The sequence below is a fragment of the Corvus kubaryi genome, unplaced genomic scaffold (assembly GCF_017639235.1).
Source record: "Corvus kubaryi isolate FWS band 111438036 unplaced genomic scaffold, C.kubaryi_AGA036_p1.0 37308, whole genome shotgun sequence".
NCBI lineage: Eukaryota > Metazoa > Chordata > Aves > Passeriformes > Corvidae > Corvus > Corvus kubaryi.
In genome coordinates this window covers 21,926,051-21,947,026 of record NW_024581096.1, presented here as the reverse complement: position 1 = coordinate 21,947,026, position 20,976 = coordinate 21,926,051, and the positions used below count along the sequence as shown (strand labels likewise).

The following is a 20,976-nucleotide window of genomic DNA, read 5'->3' as shown; positions in this document are numbered from 1 at the left end:
GGCTGCCCCTGGATCCCTGGCAGTGTCCAAGGCCAGGCTGGACAGGGAATGGAGCAACCTGGGACAGTGGAAGGTGTCCCTGCCCATGGCAGGGGGTGGAATGAAATGGTTTTTAAGGTCCCTTCCAAGGCACGCCGTTCTGTGATTCTGTGAGTTGTGTAATTGTGCAGTAGAGTGCAGATCGGTACTAAAGGGTTTTTTTTAAAGCAAGCACTGTTTTACCATACCTGTCCAGCCAAATAATCACAAAAATGCCTCAAGGAGGAAGGGAGATGGCATTCACCATCAGCTGGGGGTCTGTAAAACACCATGTATCACAGGACTGTCAGTGAAGTCACAACACCAGCAATGCTAGGCAGAGGATTTTTTTGCTGGGGCTTGTGGTTTTCTTGCCTTGCTGGATAAAATAAAACCTGCCAAAGCAGCGGCAGTGAGCTCCCATCTATCTGTTCTCATGCTCCCAGCCGCTGCTGCCTGAATTATTCATGCTCGGTAAGTGATCTGCAAACAGCTCCTGTGATCTCCCTGTGATCTGTGGGTATGCCAGACTCGCCCCTGCTTAGGTCAGGGCATTTTCTTGTTTCCTTCCCCGCGGCAGTCTGTGGGAATCTCCAGATTCCTCACTGCCTCCTTCTGATTAGCCCAGACGTGTATTTATTATTTACGTGGCAGGATTTGTTCAGCTGTCCCAGGCACACGGTATTATCAGTGGATAAGCAAGGAGACTCGCTGCAAACATCTGTAGTTGTTGCTTGACAAATCCTGTTTGTATAAATAATATTAAGGAGCTGCAGAGGCTGTTGTAGAGTAAATACCCTCGTGACTGAAGGCAGCGCTGCCAGCTTTTCACCTGCATGTGCATCTCAATAGAGATTTACTGGGCTGTTTTACACACACACATATCTATCTCTCTCTATACATATAAATAAAATACTTCAGTTTATTTTTTTTTAGTTTAAAGGTCCCTTCCAACCCAAATTATTCTGCAATTCCAATATATCTATATATATGTATGTTTTATGTATTTGCCTTTTTTCCACAAGCTCTTCTCCTGTATTTATTTCAGTTTTTAATTTTTTCTCCTGATTTGGTCATGGAAATAGGTTGGTGAAACCAGTGAGAAGGGCAGTTTATGGGCAGGTAATTGGCAGGTATTCTGTGTGCTTTGCTATCCCTATCATTAATGAAATGGGCTGTAGGCCCACCTCTCCCACCACACCCACCCCAGGTACATCTTGGATCTGCCTTTCCAGTATCATCCACTTCAGCCACTCCTTATTTTGGGGTGAGGACTGGGATGCTTCAGGAGCCCATTGCCAAGTGGAGCTGGAGCTAATGCTCTGAGCAAGGGACATGGTACCCCCAGGTCCCCTTCCCCAGCTGAGGGAGTAATTTGGGGTGAAAAAGTGCTTTTTTTACACTAACCCTTAGGAGCACCTGTGCCTTGCCTAGGATATCCCTCACCTACGACATAAGCAGGATGCAGTGAGTTTGTTAAAATGTCCTGTTTCTCTACCTTCTGGAAAGAGGATTTTCCGTTAAACCTTAGGGAAATTACTGGCCTTGTTAACTAGTGTGGAAGTAATGAACCACAGCAGGGTGACTCGGGAGATTTGGGCCCTCACTTCGTAAGACTGCATTGTTTCTTCAAATGAGAGAAATAATTTAAGCAAACAAACGAACAAAGAATTTCTGGAAATTAAAGTACGGTACAAATGGGATGATTTGCTCATCCTCTGTTTAATAGGAACGGTGCAGTGAACAATTGTGTGGTCGACCTCAGAAATCTATCCATGGTAACTAGTCACAGGAGAGAAAAATAGACAGCCTGCCACCAACTTGGTATTAAAGTTCTATTTTCCGTTTTTTCCACGGTTGCGGGCCAGTCAGGGACTTTCCATGAGCAATCAGCACAGCAGAAATCCCCTTCTGCTCCCTAGCAGCCATCTCTGCTCAACAATCAAAGGTGGTTTTTGTACCGATTTTGGCTTAAATGGGGCTCGGTCCCAGTTTTCAGTGAGATCAGGCTGGGGCAGACGCTTCCTGCCAAATGCATCCTGCTGAAACAGGGCTGTCATGGAATCACGGAATGGTTTGGGTTGAAAGGGACCTTAAAACCATCCAGTTCCACCTCCTGCCATGGGCAGGGACACCTTCCACCTGACTGGGTTGTTCCAACCTGGCCTTGCCCCTTCTACCCCGTGGCCGAGGTGTATATGTGGTGGGGTCTGGTGAAGGAACATCGCCCTTGGTTTTGTCACCTCTACCAGGTGCTGGGTGTTAAATTCCTGATGGTGTTTGAGGTCTGTGCAAGCCCTACACGACTCCAGTGGCTTTGGGCGGGTCCTGCAAGACCCCAGAGGAAGGACAGAAAGACGCTGCCAGGCTGGAGTTCATCCAGAAATAAATACAGCAGAAATACTGGGCCTTCAGGCTCCATGGTCTGTTCCTCAAAAGACAGTTTTGGAAGGGATCACTGTGCTTTTGTTCTTCCATTAGGCAGCTGAGGAGAGAGCATTGTTTTCCTCCCCTCATGCGTTCCCCTTGTAGGGGAAGAAGGAGGACTTGGCCACCCTGAGCCGAGCATCCCAGGGGACCTCCCAGAACAAAGCGCTGCATGGAGGAGGATACCGTCATCCTGTCCCCGTCATCCTCTTCCCTCCCTTCACCCTGCCCTTGGCACGGCCATACCCGCCCGGGGCCGGCGCGTTGGGGAGCATGGGGAGGGGAATGTTCCTCCTCTTCCTCCCTGGAAACCTGGCTAACTTCTCTTCTCTCCAGGTTTACTGCTGCCTGTAGACTTGGCGAGGCAGCCCTGGGGTTTGTCTTCTGCCAGCAAGGTGTGTGAGCCCTGGGATGGTGTAGCAGTGTGACGTGTCCAGGTGCGGTGGCTTGGATAATGCAGCGCTCCTGGGGAATGTTGTGTAGGTGTTCCTGGATGTGGACTGAAGCTCTGTGGACACATCCCTGTGTAATTTCTCTCCTGTGTGCTGCAGGCATCCATCCTGATCTGCAGAAAATGCCTGTGGGTTGGAGAGCACCTCCTCAGCCACGCTCTGCCTGATCCTTGAATTAATTCTCCATACAGGATAACGTAGCCAGCACATGGAGCTGGAATGGTTTTTGGGTTTATTTTTTTAAGTTATAGGTCATGTAGGTTTATTTACAAATAACTGGACTAAGACCAACCTGTCTTGTTTTGCCCAGGCTCCAAGACTGACCCTGCTGAGAGCCCCTGAGATACTGAACTCTATGAGCAGAGACCACTTGACTGCACTCAGCACCTTTCAGGATCAGGCTCTAGGTAATTACTCTAATTCTCTGCCTGTGTGATGGGGGAAGTTTGCCGTTCTGGGCTATGCAGACCATCTGAAATGACATTCCTGGTTGTTCATCCCATCAACCTGTGGATTTTTTTTTCCCTACTGAAGGTTGCCACTCTAGATCAGTGGCTTGACACTACCATAAAACCACTGATCCCTCAAACATAAAGCAAAATACCTGCTTTGCTTACAAGGGGGAATCATAGAATGGTTTGTGTTGAAAGGACCCTAAAGACCATTTAGTCCAACCCCCTTGCAACAGGATATATTCAACTAGATTGGGTTTCTCAGAATCCCATCCAACTTAACTGGAATATTTCCAGGGGTGGGACATCCTGGAATTGCTGGATCACCGTTCTGGTAGTGGTCACCAGCTCTTGTGCTTGGGAAGTTCTCCTGAAGTTAACTTGCAGAGAGCTGTAAAAACAATCAGTCAATATCAAAAAAGGTTTCAACTCCAATCAAAAGCAATCAAAGGCTTAAAATGCCAATATTTGTTATCAAGGATGCTTGTTCAGGTGAGGCTTTTAAGAATTGCTTGAAACCTACAGCTGCAGGAACCTGCTTTTAAAAATAAATCCAGTATCTTCTTTATCTGGGTTAACAGTAGCTTTGTTCTCTCCTCCAGACCTGGCCTCACTGTTGTGCCTTTGAGGAACTTTAAATCCTTGCTCCAAGGTGGATAAATGGAAGTCAAAGAGCCTGGGGCCTGGCACTGTCCCTGCTCTGTGTCTTCGTGGAGATGTGTCAGCCTGGTGCCTTACCTGGGGGGTGTGGGCAGGATTAGACCCAAGATTTGTGCTTTTATCCCAGCAAGGCCAGCTCAAACACAAAGCATGAGCTCGAGAGGTGAGGATCTCAGGGGCGAGTTTTAGAGGAGTAAGAAGGAAGCCAGCAGGATGCTGTGGATGTTACTCCGAAGCACTAAGGATGAAGGATTTCCTGTAGGATTGACTTCCTGAGCGAGATGACATTCCATACAAAATTCTCTACACTGATAAAAGTATCAGTCAACAGAGGGATATAATTTTTAACCTGATTTGCAGTTTTTCCCCAAGTCAATAAAAACCAGCTCCACAGTAGTTTCAGCAGAGATTAAAGCCCAGCTCTCAGATCAGAGAGGCATGAGGGCAGATGGTCTTGCTGCCCACTCTCCCAGGGCATCCTCTGTTCCTGCAGGAACAGAGGGCTTTTCTCCATCCCCTGCAGCTCTGTGTGGTGACATTTTCAGGACCCAGGCAGGAGGACGCTGACTGGGTTGTTTCCTGTTTTGACAATCTCCATTTCAAACCCTCTGTAACACAGCACTGTGCAGGGAATTAGAACACCACAACCCATGTCCTCCTCCCTTGAATATTGCATTGGGGAGCTAAGCTCATGTTTCCAGTGGGGAGGGAGAAGACATGGGTCATGAAACAGGCTCAGAAAGTGAGAGAGAGGAACATGAAGAATGAGAAAGAAGAAATACGTTCACCATCAGGGCTGCAGTGCCATGTTTTTCCGTATCCACTCAGAATATGTGGGAATGGGGTGCTCCCTCAGTGCCAAAACTCATATGCTTTGTGTTTAAACTGCTGCTGTCAAAGCTTGGAGAATAACTAAAACAAAAAGGTCACAGGTCAAGTGGATGTTTTCCAATTGACCGGAGCTCAGTATAAATCCTGGGGAAGGAAATAACCCAACAAACATCCACCAGCCCTGTGTCTGTGTCCCCTGCTCTGGTGCTGGCTGCTGGTGGCAGTCCTACTGGGACATGCGACTGGCAGGCAGCTGCCTCAGCATCCTGAAACGGTCCCCAGGCTGCATCCCCTCCCCAATAAATTTTTGTGCAAATTTCAAATTTAACAGAATCAGATCCAGATCTGGTGTAGGTCAGCAATTGGGAGGGTTGAGAGGTTGCTTCAGGTGAGCACGGAAGGAGAGAGAGCACCTGCCTATGAGGAACCTGGGCTGGAGGCTCATCCTGATCCCCTGCAACACATCTTCAGCTGAGGGCTCGTGTTTGCTGCTCCAAATTCAGTGGGTTTGGGTAGGCAATGCTCCTGGGGAACATCAAGGCAAATCTGTTTCTTCCACCGCTTTACATCGCCCCTCGCAAAGTCCCTCCCGAGGTTTCGGCCTGGCCAGTTGCTCTTCCATGAGTTGTAACTTGAAAATAGGGATAGATAAAGGCAAAATGTTCTGGGAGCCATGCCAAGCCAAAGGCACTGGGCTGTTAAGTGATCCGTATCTTGATAACAGATTTTCTGCTCTTTATCAGCTTTTAAGAGAAAATACGGTGTCTGTGGGAGCGGATTGGGATCATCCTGAGGAATGGAGCTCTCCTTTTTAAATTGTATTGCTTTTATTACTATTATTTTAATAATAATAATAATATTTCTGCAGTGAAGCCATATATGAGAATGTTATTTGTGTAGGAACTGGAAATGAACCTGAAATGATCAGCGTATTTTTTAAAGGCACTTTACAAGTCATTTGGCATTGGAAAAGGTACAACTATCCATCAAAGCAGGGCTTGGGGATAAAATAATTAGAAATCACACAACCATGGCAAAGGAAGATTAGAGCTAAAATTAGAAACCATAAAGTTGTTTTTAGATTAGGCTGGAATCTGGGCAGGCTGCTTTATTGTAGCCTGTTACTTTAAAAAATGTAAGGTGAGAGGTGTGAATTGTCTGCATTTTGTTGTGTTCTAATGGAAATGCTGTTGTGAATGTTAGGTGGGATGATCTGTGAGGTGATTTCCAGGGAAATCCTTATGGGGTGGAAGTACAGTCCCATGTGAAAGATGACCAGCAGCTAAAGGAGCTGGGTTCAGTGCTGAGCTCTTCTCCATGTGGATGTCCCGTAAGGTTGGTTTGCTCCTAGTTTTGTTTCAGGGTTGTAGTGGCCAAATACCCACATTGCATCCAGAAAATGTGGTGGGATGGCTGGAACTGGGAACTGAAAATGGAATTTCCACCCACAGGTGGGGTGGGTGCAAGTTGGAGATGCTGTGGTCCCCAGACCTGGGCTGTGCCCTTGGGGCCAGGAGCTTCATCACTTTGTTTTCTTCTGGAACTCCTTAAGCACGAATAGGAATGAATCTGCTATCAGAGACAAATATAAAATTGATCAGAGGACAGACTAGGAGAGCTGGGGGTATTCATCCTGGAGGAGAGAAGGCTCCAGGGTGACCTTAGAGCCTGTTCCACTGCCTGAAGGGTCTCCAGGAGAGCTGGAAAGGGACTTGGGATGAGGCACGGAGGGACAGGATGAAAGGGAATAGTTTTACGCCAGGAGGGGAGATCCAGACTAGATAGAAGGAAGAAATTGTGATAAGGATGGTGAAGCCCTGGCACAGGTTGCCCAGAGAGGTGGATGTTCCATGTATAAATACCTTCAGGAGAAAGGGTCTTGATACTAAAGCCCTTCTGATACAGCTGGAAGAGTGTAACATGAGCAAGAGGCTGGAGGACAAGGTCAGGCACATCCAGGTGTTTTCACCAAGGAAGATGCCTAGTAGACTCTTCACTCAGAGAAAGGTGACTTCTTCAGGGCTGGTGCCTTTAGGTTTGGGAGTGGGGGATTTCTGGGAGAGAAACCCAAACTTTGTGGGATGTGCTGCCTAAATAAGGACACAATTAGGTGTACCCCTTCCCCTGGTCCCACCAGAGGAACCAAATGAAAGGGTCTCACGTTCCGTGCTCGCTGGGAAGCACCAGCCCCGTGTGACCACCCACAGCATCTTGCCTGCACGTGCATTTCCCGGTGCCTGCAGGGGAAAAGTGGAGTTGAGCAGACTGCCTGCTCCCCCCAGAATGCTCCCCGCTGTGCTTCCAACTCAGTGAAAGCAGGACAACTCCTCATCGACTCTTTGTAGCCCGAGAACAGAGCCTTGGAAAAGTCCGGCAGCGGGAACTTTACTAATTCCAGCTAATGACTCCGAAATACTGACTGAAGGGAACAATTGCACATCATCAAAAGTCGCAGACAAAAGAAATGCACTGCATCGTAATAGCAAACGAAGCTGAATTTGATCTGATGGAGCACCTTTCATATTCCAAGCGTTTCAAAGCCCTTGGCAGAGTAATGAGCTGCATGCTGACAGCGGGGCCGCTGGACCGGGCTTGATGTGGCCAACAATAGCTGGCACAGTTGTTGGCAGAGGACCTGCTTGTGGTGGGATGGTGGCTGGGATGTTGGGGTTATCCTGTGCTTTCCTGTTTTTTTTTAGTGCTGTTGGATCTCTGGCTGGTGTTAGGATGGGCACTGGAAGTGACCGGGCAATATATGTTGGTCTTTCTTAACGGGGGCTTAGAAAAGAGATAGAGAGTTTTTAGTAGGGCCTGTTGTGATAGGATGAGGTTGATGGTTTTAAATTACAAGCAGGGAGATTCAGACTAGGTATGATGAAGAAAGTCTTTATGATGAGGGTGGTGAGCCCCTGGCACAGGTTTCCCCAAGCAGCTGTGGCTGCCCCTGGATCCCTGGAAGTGTCCCAGGCCAGGCTGGACAGGGCTTGGAGCCACCTGGGATAGTGGAAGGTGTCCTTGCCCTTGACAGGGGTTGGAACTGGTTGTTAAGGTCCCTTCAACCCAAATCATTTCAGGATTCTGTTAAGCAGGGGTGGAGAAACATGCTCGGACACACATGAGGATCCCTTGCCGCAGCTGTGAATAGACCTTGGCCTCCCAGGTCACCATCCGGCCCTCTAATCTTGTGGTCCCTGTGACAGTTTCATGAAGGCCCATGTACAACTTCAGCTCTTTAATTTTAGCTAGGCCAGAATAGCACTGGTGCAGCTGTGGGAACAGATATCTTAGTCCTGAAACTATTCCTGTAGCAGGGAAGTTTCTTGCCTGTTGCGAGGAGAGGAAAAGGTTAATTGCATATTTTTTTTCCTTTTTTCTTTCCTTTTTTTCCAAAGAGGAAATAAATGTACCTACCCCACCCTAAGGGGACAGCACAAATCTGTCAGCCCTTGTCGGGTGGGGGCAGGCAGCTGGGCTGTGTTAAGGAAGTCACCCTGGGGAGGGAAGGGGTTCGGGCCATGGGTGGGGGGCCTTGGCTGCCTGCCCAGAGCTGCAGGCAGAGAGGGGGCTGTGGTCCTGGGCTGCATCAGACCAGGCTCTAGTGCTGTCTGCAGAGCTGTAGAATCACAGAATGGTTTGTGTTGAAGGGACCTTAAAGCCCATCCGGTGCCACCTCCTGCCATGGGCAGGGACACCTCCCACTATCCCAGGCTGCTCCAAGCCCTGTCCAGCCTGGCCTTGGACACTGCCAGGGATCCAGGGGCAGCCACAGCTGCTCTGGGCACCCTGTGCCAGGGCCTGCCCACCCTCACAGACAGCAATTCCTTCCCAATATCCCATCCATCCCTGCCCTTTGGCAGTGGGAAGCCATTCCCTGTGTCCTATCCCTCCATGCCTTGTCCCCAGTCCCTCTGCAGCTCTCCTGGAGCCCCTTTAGGCCCTGCCAGGGGCTCTGAGCTCTCCCTGGAGCCATGGGACTTGTGATGAGCTAATCTCACCCAGGGTTGGAATAGAATATGTGTAAATAAGCCTGGTTTGGTGTTAGAAAATATGCTGAGGGGTGAAGGAGATCTCAGACCTTGTCCTGTGTGACCCAGGTCCTTCACTAACTCCTCCTTCCTTCGGCTCCCTGCTAACCAAGGAGGAGTTAGTGAAGACAACCAGATCCCAGCAGCTCCATGGCTTTCCTGGAGGAGCACGCTGGGTTGGTGTTGGGTTTGCTGCATCACCCCCATCCCAGCAGTTAGGGGAGGGTGGGAAACTAAGCTGCTTTGGAAGCCTGGATCCTCCTCACTCCATCTGTGTTTCTGTGCGCTCCAACTGGGTCGGGCTGATGCCATGGCAAGACTTCCTCTTGCAGACAGCAGTCTTGCATGCTGTCATCCTGCAGCGAGGGCTTGATGGTGTGCAGATGGATTTGCTTCCTGTTTCCCCTCCCATCGGCCTCGTGCTGAGGCTGGCCAGCCCTGCTTCCCAACCAGAAATATCTCATGAGGCTGGCTCGGCATCTCCGTGATGACCCAACCTCGTGTAGGTGTTTTGTTTCCACTTTTGAATCAATGCTCAAAGGAATATATAAAACACCAACATTTTAAGTTTCTTTGGGAGCTGATTGCAATAAAAAAATACACAGAGCCCATCCAAATCTTTCTTCTTGTGGTTTTGTATCAGCAGGGCTGGTGTGAGCAGCCTGTGCTCGTCATCTTCTGAGCATAGCAGGAGGGAAGTCAGCTCTGGGGGCTCAGGGAGTGGATGTGGGCCCTGGTGGTGTGTTTGAGGTGGATTTACATCCTTACACTTTGCCAGAGGGATGCTTTGCACGTGGTTCTCATTTCAGCTGAGTGGTGGGGACAGGAGGGAAGACGTTGTGGAGTGTTGGATTTATAATTCCAAGCCAGTGCTGTTTGGTCCAGGAGAGCATCAGTGGAGCCTGGGTGCTGTTTTCCAGAGGAGGGGTGGATCTGCTGAGCCTGTGCATCCCCAGGGGGCCCAAAGGTGGGCCACAGCCCCGTGGCAGAGGGGGCTCTCACTGCCCCCTCTGGCACAGCTCCAGGGCAAGGGGCTCCTCTGGATTCTGCCAGATAAGGTTCCTTGTCTCCTGTCTGGGATTCACCATGTGTCTGAGCTTTTAATATCACTTCATTCTCCCTCTCTACATCCCATGCCCCTGTCCCAGATGTATTTGTTTAAGTGGCTTTAATTAACTTACATTTTCTTGTGTGTGACAGCTCCTTGAGGCTTTGGTAGCTGTTTTCTGTCCTTCCAGAGTTGTCACTGACATGTAGCACTTTCCCTGCAGACCAGCTTTCAAGCCTACCGTGTTTTTCCCTTGCTCTGCGGAATTATTTTAACATACTGAAGGAAATGGTTTCCATGTGAGCATAGTTGCACACACTCAATTGATTATTAGGTGTGATTTCCCTGATCCCTGCTGGTATCTACAAGGATTTTGAGCAAGGAAGGCAGAGTGGCGTAGGATGATGGCTTAGGTCAGATAGATTTATCTTCACAAGTGACAAGACTGATAACTCTGGAGTGGCATGACTACAGGTGTTATCATTTGGGTGTCTCCTCAAGAGTGAAGGTTAATGTCTTGCCACTACTGATCCATCACAGTGTTATCTGCAGGATTTACAGGTCTTCTCATGCCTTTCTAGCAGCAGCAGCAGGTCCAGATTTCTGGAGCTCAGAGCTACTTGCAGCAGCCATAGGGATCACGTCAGGAAGCCCTTGCTCTCATGGATTTGTTTGAGCTCAAAGTTAGGGATAATTTCTGCCTGTTGCTGCATAGTTTTATGCTTCCCCAGTGGAGGAAGGTGGGATGGATTGGGACAAGCCCAGGGGTTGAGTGCTCTGCCAAGGGAAGGCATGCTAGGATCGTTTGGGTTGGGTCGTTCCACCCCCCTGCCATGGGCAGGGACACCTTCCACTGTCCCAGGTTGCTCAAAGACATCAGGCAGATGAAGGCAAGACGAGCCTTGATCCTGCCTTCCTGAGGATCACCCAAGAAATCTGACTAGGAGGATGGAAAAGAGCAAGGAAGGACTCAGATCTGAAGTAAAATCTCTTGGGGGGGAAAAGGAAAAAAAAAAAAAGAAAGAGCAATAAATCCAGCAAATTAAAATGAAAAGGCAGCTAACATGAGTGACAATTGTACAGCATCAGATAACGCTGCATCCTGAATTCCAGTGGGATAGGAAATATGAAGCAAAAATCACTCAGGTGCTTCTAGATAGCGATAAGGAAAGCAATTCCCATTTACTGGTAGAAATAAAATAAGAGGTCGTGATAAACCCTCCATGACTAGACTGGATTAGGGCTCTGGCTGTGAAAATTCATTACAGGCATGCAAAAGAATGTGTATCGTGCCAGCTAAACTGACTACAAACACCATTTATTTGGAGAAGAGACGATTTACTCAGAATAAATAGATTTCTTTCAAAGGGAAGGGAGGGTTGATGTGACAAAAATCTATATTCCTGACTTGTCATTTATTATCCAAATAAGTCTCACACCTTTCTAAGCCATGAGGAATGAGTTTATGTTGGAGTTTTATGTTGGAAGAATGATCTTAAGCTGCTCCAAGATCTCCAGGGCCAGGCTGGGGTTTCTTGCACACAGTGGCAGGAGATGATGATTTCAGGAGGGGTTCTGATGACAGTGAGGATCATGCATGTCAGATGTTTTCAGATTTCCCGTGAGCAAACCCATTCCTTCAGATTTTTTCCTACTATTTGTGATGTTTTACTTAGGATGATTTTATTTATTTTTAGTTTGCTTTGTTCTATTCTATTCTATTCTATTCATAGAGTCATAGAATCACAGAATGGTTTGGGTTGGGAGAGATGTTAAAGATCTTAGAATTCCACCCCCTGCCATGGGCAGGGACACCTTCCACTGTCCCAGGTTGCTCTAAGCCCCATCCAACCTGGCCTTGGACACTTCCAGGGATCCAGGGGCAGCCACAGCTTATCTGGGAAATACATTTTCTTGTATTTTCTAGTATTTTATTTTACTTTGTTTGCCCATTTTCTGTAGGAATGACTCTATATGGGGGTCATGTGCAGAAGGGAACCTGTGGTGTGTTATCTGTCCTTCTCTTCAGTTCTCTTTTTTTTGGCATCGGCACCCACTAAAGCTGCATCACTCTGCTGGGCTCAGTGGAGCAGGGCATGTTTGAGGTTCAGACTCTGAGGTGGTTGTAGGTGGCTGCAGAAGCACTTAGCCTGATGTGCAGGGACCGAAACGTGACCTAACACCTCCTGTTCTAGCAATTGCATCTCTCAGGATGCTAATTTTAGAAAAAGAATTGAACTGGCAGGGGCCACGAGCAGAGGATGAAACTCTGATGTTTCATTCGGTGGAGAGAGGGCTGAGACAGTGTAAAAGGAATGAAAAACAACAACAACAACAATGAATCAGAAGAGTATCTCTAGAAGGTTTTTTCCTGACAAGGAGGTTGTAATTTTTGTCGTTGTGTTTTGGAAAGACTCCTGATGAATCGTGTGGTCCCGAATTATATCCGTGTGAACAGAGCTCCGCGGGGGAGAATCCTGACCCACAAATCCACGAAGCTCCCATCTCTGAGAGGGACTCTGAGCGTGACTGTGGACAAGTGGGTCTTCTAAGGCAGTGTGGACATCAGGGGGATGCTTGGAAAGTGGAGGGATCCAGGTGGGACATTGTACAGTTGTAGGACACACAGAGAACCTGGGTTACAGCAAAAACACACTTGAAGGACTTCCCTAAATGCTTGGTCCCAGATCCTTCTCCATCACAGACAGCCAAGGTATTTTCACGGATTTCTTTTTGTGGTTGTCTTAGGAGGCCTTGGCAATAGATGGTCCTTGGATGAGCAGGAAGGACTGACCACCCAGCCTCTGCTGCAGCCAAGGGGGAAGGCAGTGCACGTTGCTGTCTTACTTCTCCAGGGATATTTTACACTTGTGTTTTGCCCTCAGCATTTCTGTGGTGCTGGGCTGGCTGGGCTTTTGCAGCACTCTGGAGATATTCTGCTAATGGGATCTGACCTGATGGCTTTGCATGTTTTAAGTAAATTAAACACAGCTGCTAGGAAAATCCAGTAACCTTAACAGCACCACGGCTCCGTTGTCTGCATTGTAATTACAGTGGCAACCGCTGGGAAGTTCTACTTTCTGGTTTATTTTTAAATAACTTTTGAGCCACCCTTTGATCAACTGCTGCTTCCCCAAGTCCTGCCTGTCCTCTCCCAAGGTTTAACCCTTGCTGTATCTGCAAGCATCTGTCTCATTGCACTTTCAGTCAGTCACAAAGGCAAGCAGCTGATTGCAAAAATTACTTTTCTCCCTAAATATATCCTGTAGTTTTGAGCTGAGGGAGAATTTTAAGGCAGAGCTTACAGGGTGCATGCTGACTGCAGACACTGAGTGGAGTTTTATGGCTTCTGGGGAAGTGCAACTTGAAATAATGCATCTTTTTGTTATGCTTTAGCCAAAATCCTTTGTACCCCTGCAGAGAAGTGGGTTTTCTGTCAAAGTGACAACAGCAAAAGGACTTAGATTTATGTAGGAAGCAACATTAGGAGCCTAATTAGTTTTTCCCTTGTCAACCCTTGAGTGCAACCCATGCCTGGAGAAGCAAATGGTCAGCTCATGGCACGGGCGTAGCTGCGTGCTCCTTCCCTGCATTAAAAACTCACACCGTCTTCTCCGTAGGAGCTGCGCGGTTTAAATTTCTGAAGGACAGCCAGATTAGGGAAATGACTTGGGGTATTCCATTGGAGCCTGCAAAAGGGCTTCAAACAGCTGTGTTTTAAGCATGTTCCAGTACAAGGAGGTTGGCTCAGCATCATGGGATGCTGGTGCTACCTCGATGGTAGTGTGTTTGGGGCGCCAGAGCTGCTGCACCTGAGGTCATGTCGTATTTGATAATATAATCATAGAATGGTTTGGTTTGGAGGGGACCTTTAAAGGCTGTCTGGTTTTATCCCCTGCCACGGGCAGGGACACCTTCCCCTATCCCAGGTTGCTCCAAGCCCTGTCCAGCCTGGCCTTGGACACTGCCAGGGATGGGGCAGCCACAGGTTCTCTGGGCACCTTCATTAAAAACCATGGTTCTGGCTACCCTTCGTCCTGCTGGACATGGGATGAGCTGTCTCACAGAGATCCGAGGGTACATTTTCCATCTTGTTTTCCAACCTGACTCCTTCTCTTTTCATCCAGGCTACCCAGGACAGGCAGATCCCAGCTGTGGTGCCCTGGTCTGCTCTCCCATCTGCTGTCAGCAGCACGTCGTTGTGTTTCCTTGGAGAGCAAAGCGGGTGCCTGTGCATGTGATTTGGGTGAAAACACTGGCTGAGTGTGATTGAGGCTGTAAAGTTTATGAGATTCTGCGTTTTATGGTAAATTTTAAATTGACACTGCAATCAGGCGCATTAGGGTTTGTAAAGGAAAGTTGGTGTGATGTGTTGCAGAACACAAGGTGGCAATTTCCTCTCTTATATTGATCCTATCAACAGCAAAGAATGAAGCAGCTGCTTCTTGGAGGATTGTTTTTTTAATGCGTTCATTTTATGTAATTTGTAGAGTATTATTTATTATGTGGGGGTTTCCCCCCTTTGCTGCCTTTCCCTCTCCCCCCATTTCTAGAAGAGTGCAGCACTGTCTTACCTACACTTCTCACCTGTAGATTTCAAAGCCCTTTCCAACCACAGCTGACACTGTTGTTTCCATTCTCACACAGGAAGGGGAAAACTGAGCATTGGAGATTGGAAAGGATGTCAGCCCGAAGATGCAGCCAGGTCACTCCTCCTTCTGAGCATGATCCACACACTCAGTTCTTTCCGAGCTGGGAGGGATGATCTGTCTCAGGGCGGGGGTTTTTTTTTGCTGGAAGGAGCAGTTGCTGGCAATAAAAAAACCCCAGCAGTAATCATCCCAAACACTCTCCTAGGCAATGAAATGTCCATGTGTGCCAGGGCATGGCAGAAATGCCTTTTCAGAGTATGTTTTCCATGTGGGACTTTCTGCGGGGACGTGGGTGACTTGGCTCCTGTGATTCTAGAGGGCATCTCCAGGGCACTGCCCTTTTTGAGGCAACACAGGCTTTCAGTGAAGCTCAGGAAGAGTCTGGGGAAGTCAAAGGCTCTTCAGGGCATATGAAGGAAATGGGCAGAGGCTGCTGGGAGGAATGTGGGGGTCACCTGGGTATGAAAGGAGATGTGAGATGAGCTCTTCCCCAGGCTTAGACTCATTACAGCTGAATCACAGGAAATGTTTTTTTTATGATGTTTGGTTTTCAGATATGCCAAGAAGATTTAAAAACAACTGATTGCAAAAGTCATGGGCATTTAAAAGTGATATTTGATGGGGATTTCTTGAAGATGCTGTAATACAGCCTACTGTAACAGCATCTGCTTCCCAGATTAACAGAGGGTTTGCAAACAGCACTTGGGAAGCAACCTCTGAGATTATTTCAAAACTGCAGAACAGATTTGATGAACGATTTATGACATGGATTTGCATATCAGTTGTTCTTTCTCCTTTCTTTGTCAAATTTATTTGTTTCAGTCCTGTTATGCAGGAGGCACACGAGCACTGGAGCCATCCTGGAATGTGGATGTGCCAGGATTGTGCTGCTCATCACAGCAGGGGCCTGAGAGAGCAGAGCTGCAGGGCATCCCCATCCCATGCAAATGGGTTTTATTTTGGAGCTGTAGAAACTTAGACCAGGAGCTGGAGGTAGGCTGCAGTGGGAGATAAAAATATTAACTTGGTGCCCAATCTCCTTTTAGAGTCAGTGGATGTTTGGCCGGTGGAGTCTGGAGGGTGTTTCACACTCCAAAATAGATACTGGAGTTTGAGTAACTAAATGGCTCACCCAAACCAAACACCCAAATCGTGCCAACTGCATCCCCATGGGCTGCAGCAAGAGCCGGGGCAGCCACCACATATGTAGGTCACAATTCAGCTGCTGGGTGTGGCTGTCCATTTTTGCCCTAGGACACATTGCTTAGTCTCCATCTGTCAGTCAGGAGGGATGCAGGTCCAGGGTTTTGTCTGGCAAAGCCAGGCATGGGTCTGGGATAGCTTAGGGAGTCCAGTGTTGCAATGAGAACCTGCAGTAAGGCAAATAAAGCCAGGATCTGCATGTGGGCACCCCAGCTGAGATGCCTTAGTTGGAGCTGAATCCTGCCTGATGTGCCAGGGGCTGGTGCATGTTTATCAGGATGTCCCTGAGGGTCACCCTGTGGCCTGGACACGGGGAAGGACATGTCCGTGGTCTGTGCTGGCTGTCAGCCCAGGGCAATCCTGTGCTTCAGGTGAGCTACATTGCAGCTGCTGGCTGGTCAGGACTAGAGCATGGATGGCAGCCTTGGAAGTCCACTGGAAATACATGAGTGCTTGTTCTGTTGAGGGTAGGGCTGTTCTCAGTGCAGACACCCTGGAGAGAGCTCTGGTGGTCCTCAGCATGGACATGGACCTGTTGGAGTGAGTCCATGGAGATGCTCCAGGGCTGGAGCCCCTCTGCTCTGCAGCCAGCCTGGGACAGCTGGGGGTGTTCAGCTGCACAAGAGAAGGCTCCAGGGAGAGCTCAGAGCCCCTGGCAGGGCCTAAAGGAAGACTTAGAAGAAGGATGGGGACAAACTTCTCAACCAGGTGTGTTGCAATAGGACAAGGGGTGATGGATTTAAACTGAAAGAGGATCAATTTAGATCAGCTGTTAGGAAGAAGTTTTTTTACAATGAATGTGGTAAACACCAGCACAAGTTTCCCAGAGAAGCTGTGGATGCCCCAGTCCTGGAAACCTTCAAGGTCAGTCTGGACAGGGTTCTGAGCTGCCTGCTCTACTTGAAGATGTCCCTGCTCGTGGCAGGGGAGTTGAACTAGATGGCCTTTAAAGGCTCCTCCCAACCCAAATTGAGCTGTGATTCTGTGATAAAGGCTGTTTCTTCACATGGGCTTGACCTCAAGAGCAGGACAAGCACTCCCCATCACCAGTTTATCTGGCAATCATCCTTCCCAGCCCAGCAGCTCAGCCCAGCCAGGCGAGGGGGAGGTCAGTGTGCTGAAGAGAGGCAGAAGCTCCACTGCTGGCAGCACGTGATGAGAGGAACAACCCCTCGAGTGAGCTGATGTGGCACGTCAGTGATGTATTCAGGGATGGTAATTAGAAACCTGAATGTCATCTCCAGGAGGGCGTGTTCGATTCATTCTGCAAACCACCCCAAGAAGCTAAAAGGGACCTTATGGCTGAAGGGGAAGCCACAGGCAAGCCTGGTTGATTTGTAGCTTCTCATCGCACGTGTGTTTTGGGAACGGGAGAATGAAGCCTGGTCTGCCCTCTGCAATGCCCATCCTACTTTGGAAACTGCTACAAGGGCACCAGGGCATCTTCTGGTTCAGAGGGTGGATCATGAATGTGTTTGTTCACAGCCACTCTTCTTTGAGGGTTAATGAAACTGTGATTCAGGTGCAGCCTTTTTGTAGCCCAGAAACTCCCATTTGTTGTCCTGTGAGAATTCTTCTGTTCCTCACACAGCGATTTGAATGGTGTTGAGGTGGAGTCACAGAATCACAGAATCATTTAGGTTGGAAAAGCCCTTCAAGAACATCAAGTCCAACTGTGCCCCAGCTCTGACAAGGCTGTCACTGCCCCATGTCCCCAGGTGCCACATCCAGGGGTGGGGACTCCACCACTGCCTTGGGCAACCTGTGCCATCCTGGACAGCCCATTCTGTGAAGAAATCTCTCCTCATATCCCATCTAAATCTGCCCTGGCTCAGGTTGAGGCCATTCCCTCTGGTCCTATCACATGTGAGAAGACACCAACCCCCACCTGCCTGCAACCTGAGCTCCCCTGGTGGTGGGGAGCAGCTGCAGTGAAGGACCTGTGGAGAGGAGAAGGAGACTTTAGCTAGAAGTTAGAGCTGAAGCCCAGCATTGCTCAAGGGAAATGTGGTGCCAGCCTCTGCCCTGGTGCCAGAGGGACGTTGTGCACCGACCCAAGCAGAGCTGATGAGCTTTGCCATGAAGCCAGGGTCCATTGCAGGATTTTTGCAGCCTCCCCTGTGAATTTTGCCTTAAACAAAGATGACGGTGCTGGTCCAATGTGGGCATGTTGACAGTGGCCTGCATTAAGCTCTTTGTGCCCTTGCTGATCACTTTTGTCTGTAGAGTGGCAAACGAGCCATTAGTCCTCGGTAGCAGTGGCTCCTTGTGAGTTAATGATCTGAACAGGGCCCTGGCTAAGGCAGGAGGTTGTGCTGGAGGGCACCAACTCACAGCAGCTGGATGCTCTTGAAAGCACGTGGACTCATTAGCTGCAGGGAAGTCCCGTTCTTGGGGCTGATCATGGCCCTGGGGCTGGCCTGCAGCCACTCTGTGCTCCACCACTCACATGTGCTCCATGCATTGCCTACTGCCTAAGTGTCCTCAGACTGCCTAAATGTCCTCACTCTGGTGGTTGTAGAAGCATGGGAAGGAAAATTAGAGGCCATCAGAAGGATTGCCCTTCATGGTTTTGCTCTGTTCCTTGAGTGTATGTGCACAAGAGTTATTTACCAGTGAAATAGATTGGGTAGGGTGATCACAGCCCGTTGGTTTCTCCATCCTGGGACAGTCATCCAGGTGTCAGCCTGACTTGGAAAATGTTGTTGACACTTTCCCATGAAAATAATGAGAATTAGAATCCCATGAAGGCTGAATCAAGATCAGTGGCTCTGTCTAAAAGCTGGGAGAGGGATCCCAGTTGCTTCTCTGTATCATGAGTAATGGGAAATAGTGCTGGTGGACCCTACACTTGTAAACCTATTCAAGGGCTGCCTGGAGAAGTAAAAGAGATGCTTGGGTGATTGATTCAGTTAGAACCTCTTGGAGGACCTGGGAATAGAAGGCAGTGTCTCCATCTCCAGCTGCCCCATGGTAACAAGTGTTTCCTCACCTTGATTTCAGCCTTCTCATGTAAAATGGAAAGACTGCACACAGTGAGGGGCTGTTCCTTGCTTTGCACACCACTAAGCCTTGGCAGGGAGATCCTGTTTCCCTTGCAGCTTCCATGAGCAAGAGGGAACCTCTTGACCCTGGCCAGGACTCGGGTACAAACCCAGGTTTAAGGATGAGTGTGAGTTGGTGGTGCCATTTTAAGGAAAATACCCCAGATCATGGCTTCTTTGGCATGCAGTACTCTGTTTCCATCTGACTGCTGAGCCACAGGAACATTTTCCACCTGAGCACTCCTACATCTTATATGCCCAGTCCTGTAATAGCCACAATGGTCTTCCTCTGTGTCCTCACCCAGGAGAAGGCCTGGTCCACCCTTCCAGGCTGTCATAGGGGGACTCAGGACCCTGTTGATACGATGGCTGCCTGCTGGCAGGGGTCTCACACCTTGAGATTGTTCTGAAGTGGAGTAAAGTACCCCAAAACATCCTTCTGCTGATCTCCTTCATCAGCCCTGAGTCCTGCCCACCTCCGGCCAAGCTACCAGGCCTCCCACACAGAGCTTCTGGAAGTGCAAGCCCTAGTCTCCATCATTTGCAAGTGCAAGTGGTGGCCAGGAGCTTCTGTAGAGCTCCATTTCTCCAGAAGGTTTTCCCAAGCTAGGAGGGACAGGGGACTTTCATGGGCAGAGCTGGGGGGATGCTGCTCATACACCTTGCCTCTGTGCAACCCAGCATTTGCAGAATGTGGATTTGTTGCAGGTACTGCTGGAGGTACCACCGAGCTATCACTGGTAACTGAACTGTGGGCGTAGGAAGCCCCGGGAAGTTGATAATCCCAAGGGGACCAAAGTGTAATGTTTATCTGTGGGGTGGGATGGGTGAAGCAGCCCAAAGCTGCCTCAGTGTGATCTGTTCCTGGGGTGTTCATCTCCCAGCTGTCACTGGAGATGTGATACAGTGGGAGGATGGGGTGGGCTTCCACCTCCATGGCACGGCGTTGCCAGGTGATGTTGTGACACAGGGAAGGGTGGTGAGCAGGTGAACTGACTGTGGAAGCACGTGTGGTGGAAGAGCAGGAGCAGGCCTGGCTCCGAGTTTTCTCATCGTTGCAGCAAGGCTTCTCCAGAGCCAGCCCTTCTTAACCACATAATCAGTCCTGGATCTGATGAGGGGTTTTGTTTTGTTTTTGTCCCTTCCTGTTTTTCCTTAGGAGATGGTCAGAAGAGCAAAAGGAGCATCACGATTTTGAAACAAAACCAAGGGTACTGGTGAGTACACACCAGGCTGAGCCTTGTGGGGAGAGCTGGCAAGCAGGATGCAAACCTGAGCGTATTGTGTGGTTGTCCTGATACCTTTCTGGGGTCTTGGGGTTCTGATCTGCTCTTTAGTTACTGAGATTTCCTCTGGGAGAGCAGGTAGTTTGTTGTGTTAATGGATCAGCACAAATCATCTTTACTACGATTCTCTGCTGTTGTCAGCGACCAAACCTCTAATTGCTCTTCCTGTAAATCCGTGGAAGATGCTCTCATCACTATGTGTGTTCTCAGTGCTGAGTGCTGGAAGGAGCAGGCGGCAGATACGCTGGCAGCTGCACAGGAGTGCACCAAGCAACAATATTTGTTAATGCTTGGAGTGCTTTTGGCTGTTGTTGTGCTTGGCCCCGTTCAGACCGAGTCATGGGGCTACGATCTGGGTGGCATTTCAAGGTCCTCTCCAGACCTGTTTTCTGCAGCTGTCACACAGGAGGCTGTGACTTGGATGTTTGCCTAGAGGTCTTGAACAGGAAGAAAGGAGAATCCTTTTTTTATCTGGTTCAGATATGCCAGAGCCAGACCCTGAGCTCATGTTTTTGAGCTGAGATATTTTGCACTGTGTCAGGTGGGAGGCTGGGTTTTTTTCCACCATCTTCTCGTGAGCAACTTCCTAGTTTGCACTGGCCAAACCCTCAGCAGAGCCATGCTGTGAGTCCCTGCCCGTTCCCATCCCTCAGGGACCAAGTTCCCACATCTTTCCTCTGTGACTGTGTGATGGGTCTGAGGAGCATCTCGGTGCTGGTTTATCACAGAATTGTAGAACCACGGTTTGGGTTGGAAGGGACCTTAAAGCTTATCCAGTCCCACTCCCTGCCATGGGCAGGGACACCTTCCACTATCTCAGGTTGCTCCAAGCCCTGTCCAGCCTGGCCTTGGACACTGCCAGGGATCCAGGGGCAGCC

The 20,976-nt window shown here is 49.1% G+C and overlaps 1 protein-coding gene across 5 annotated transcripts in view; it reads left to right on the top strand.

Moving 5' to 3' along the window:
• Window positions 1-20,976, top strand: part of ZBTB7C (zinc finger and BTB domain containing 7C) — a 150,329-nt gene that overhangs the window by 57,921 nt on the left and 71,432 nt on the right. For 4 of the 5 annotated variants that reach the window (XM_042028839.1, XM_042028841.1, XM_042028842.1 and 1 more), the window contains 2 exons: window positions 3,208-3,304; window positions 19,972-20,029. In XM_042028839.1, the coding sequence (XP_041884773.1) occupies window positions 3,253-3,304; window positions 19,972-20,029 (110 nt within the window). In that variant the 5' untranslated portion in view covers window positions 3,208-3,252. Of the gene's footprint in view, window positions 1-3,207; window positions 3,305-19,971; window positions 20,030-20,976 lie in introns of those variants that run through there. The other variant, XM_042028844.1, reaches the window with a different exon arrangement.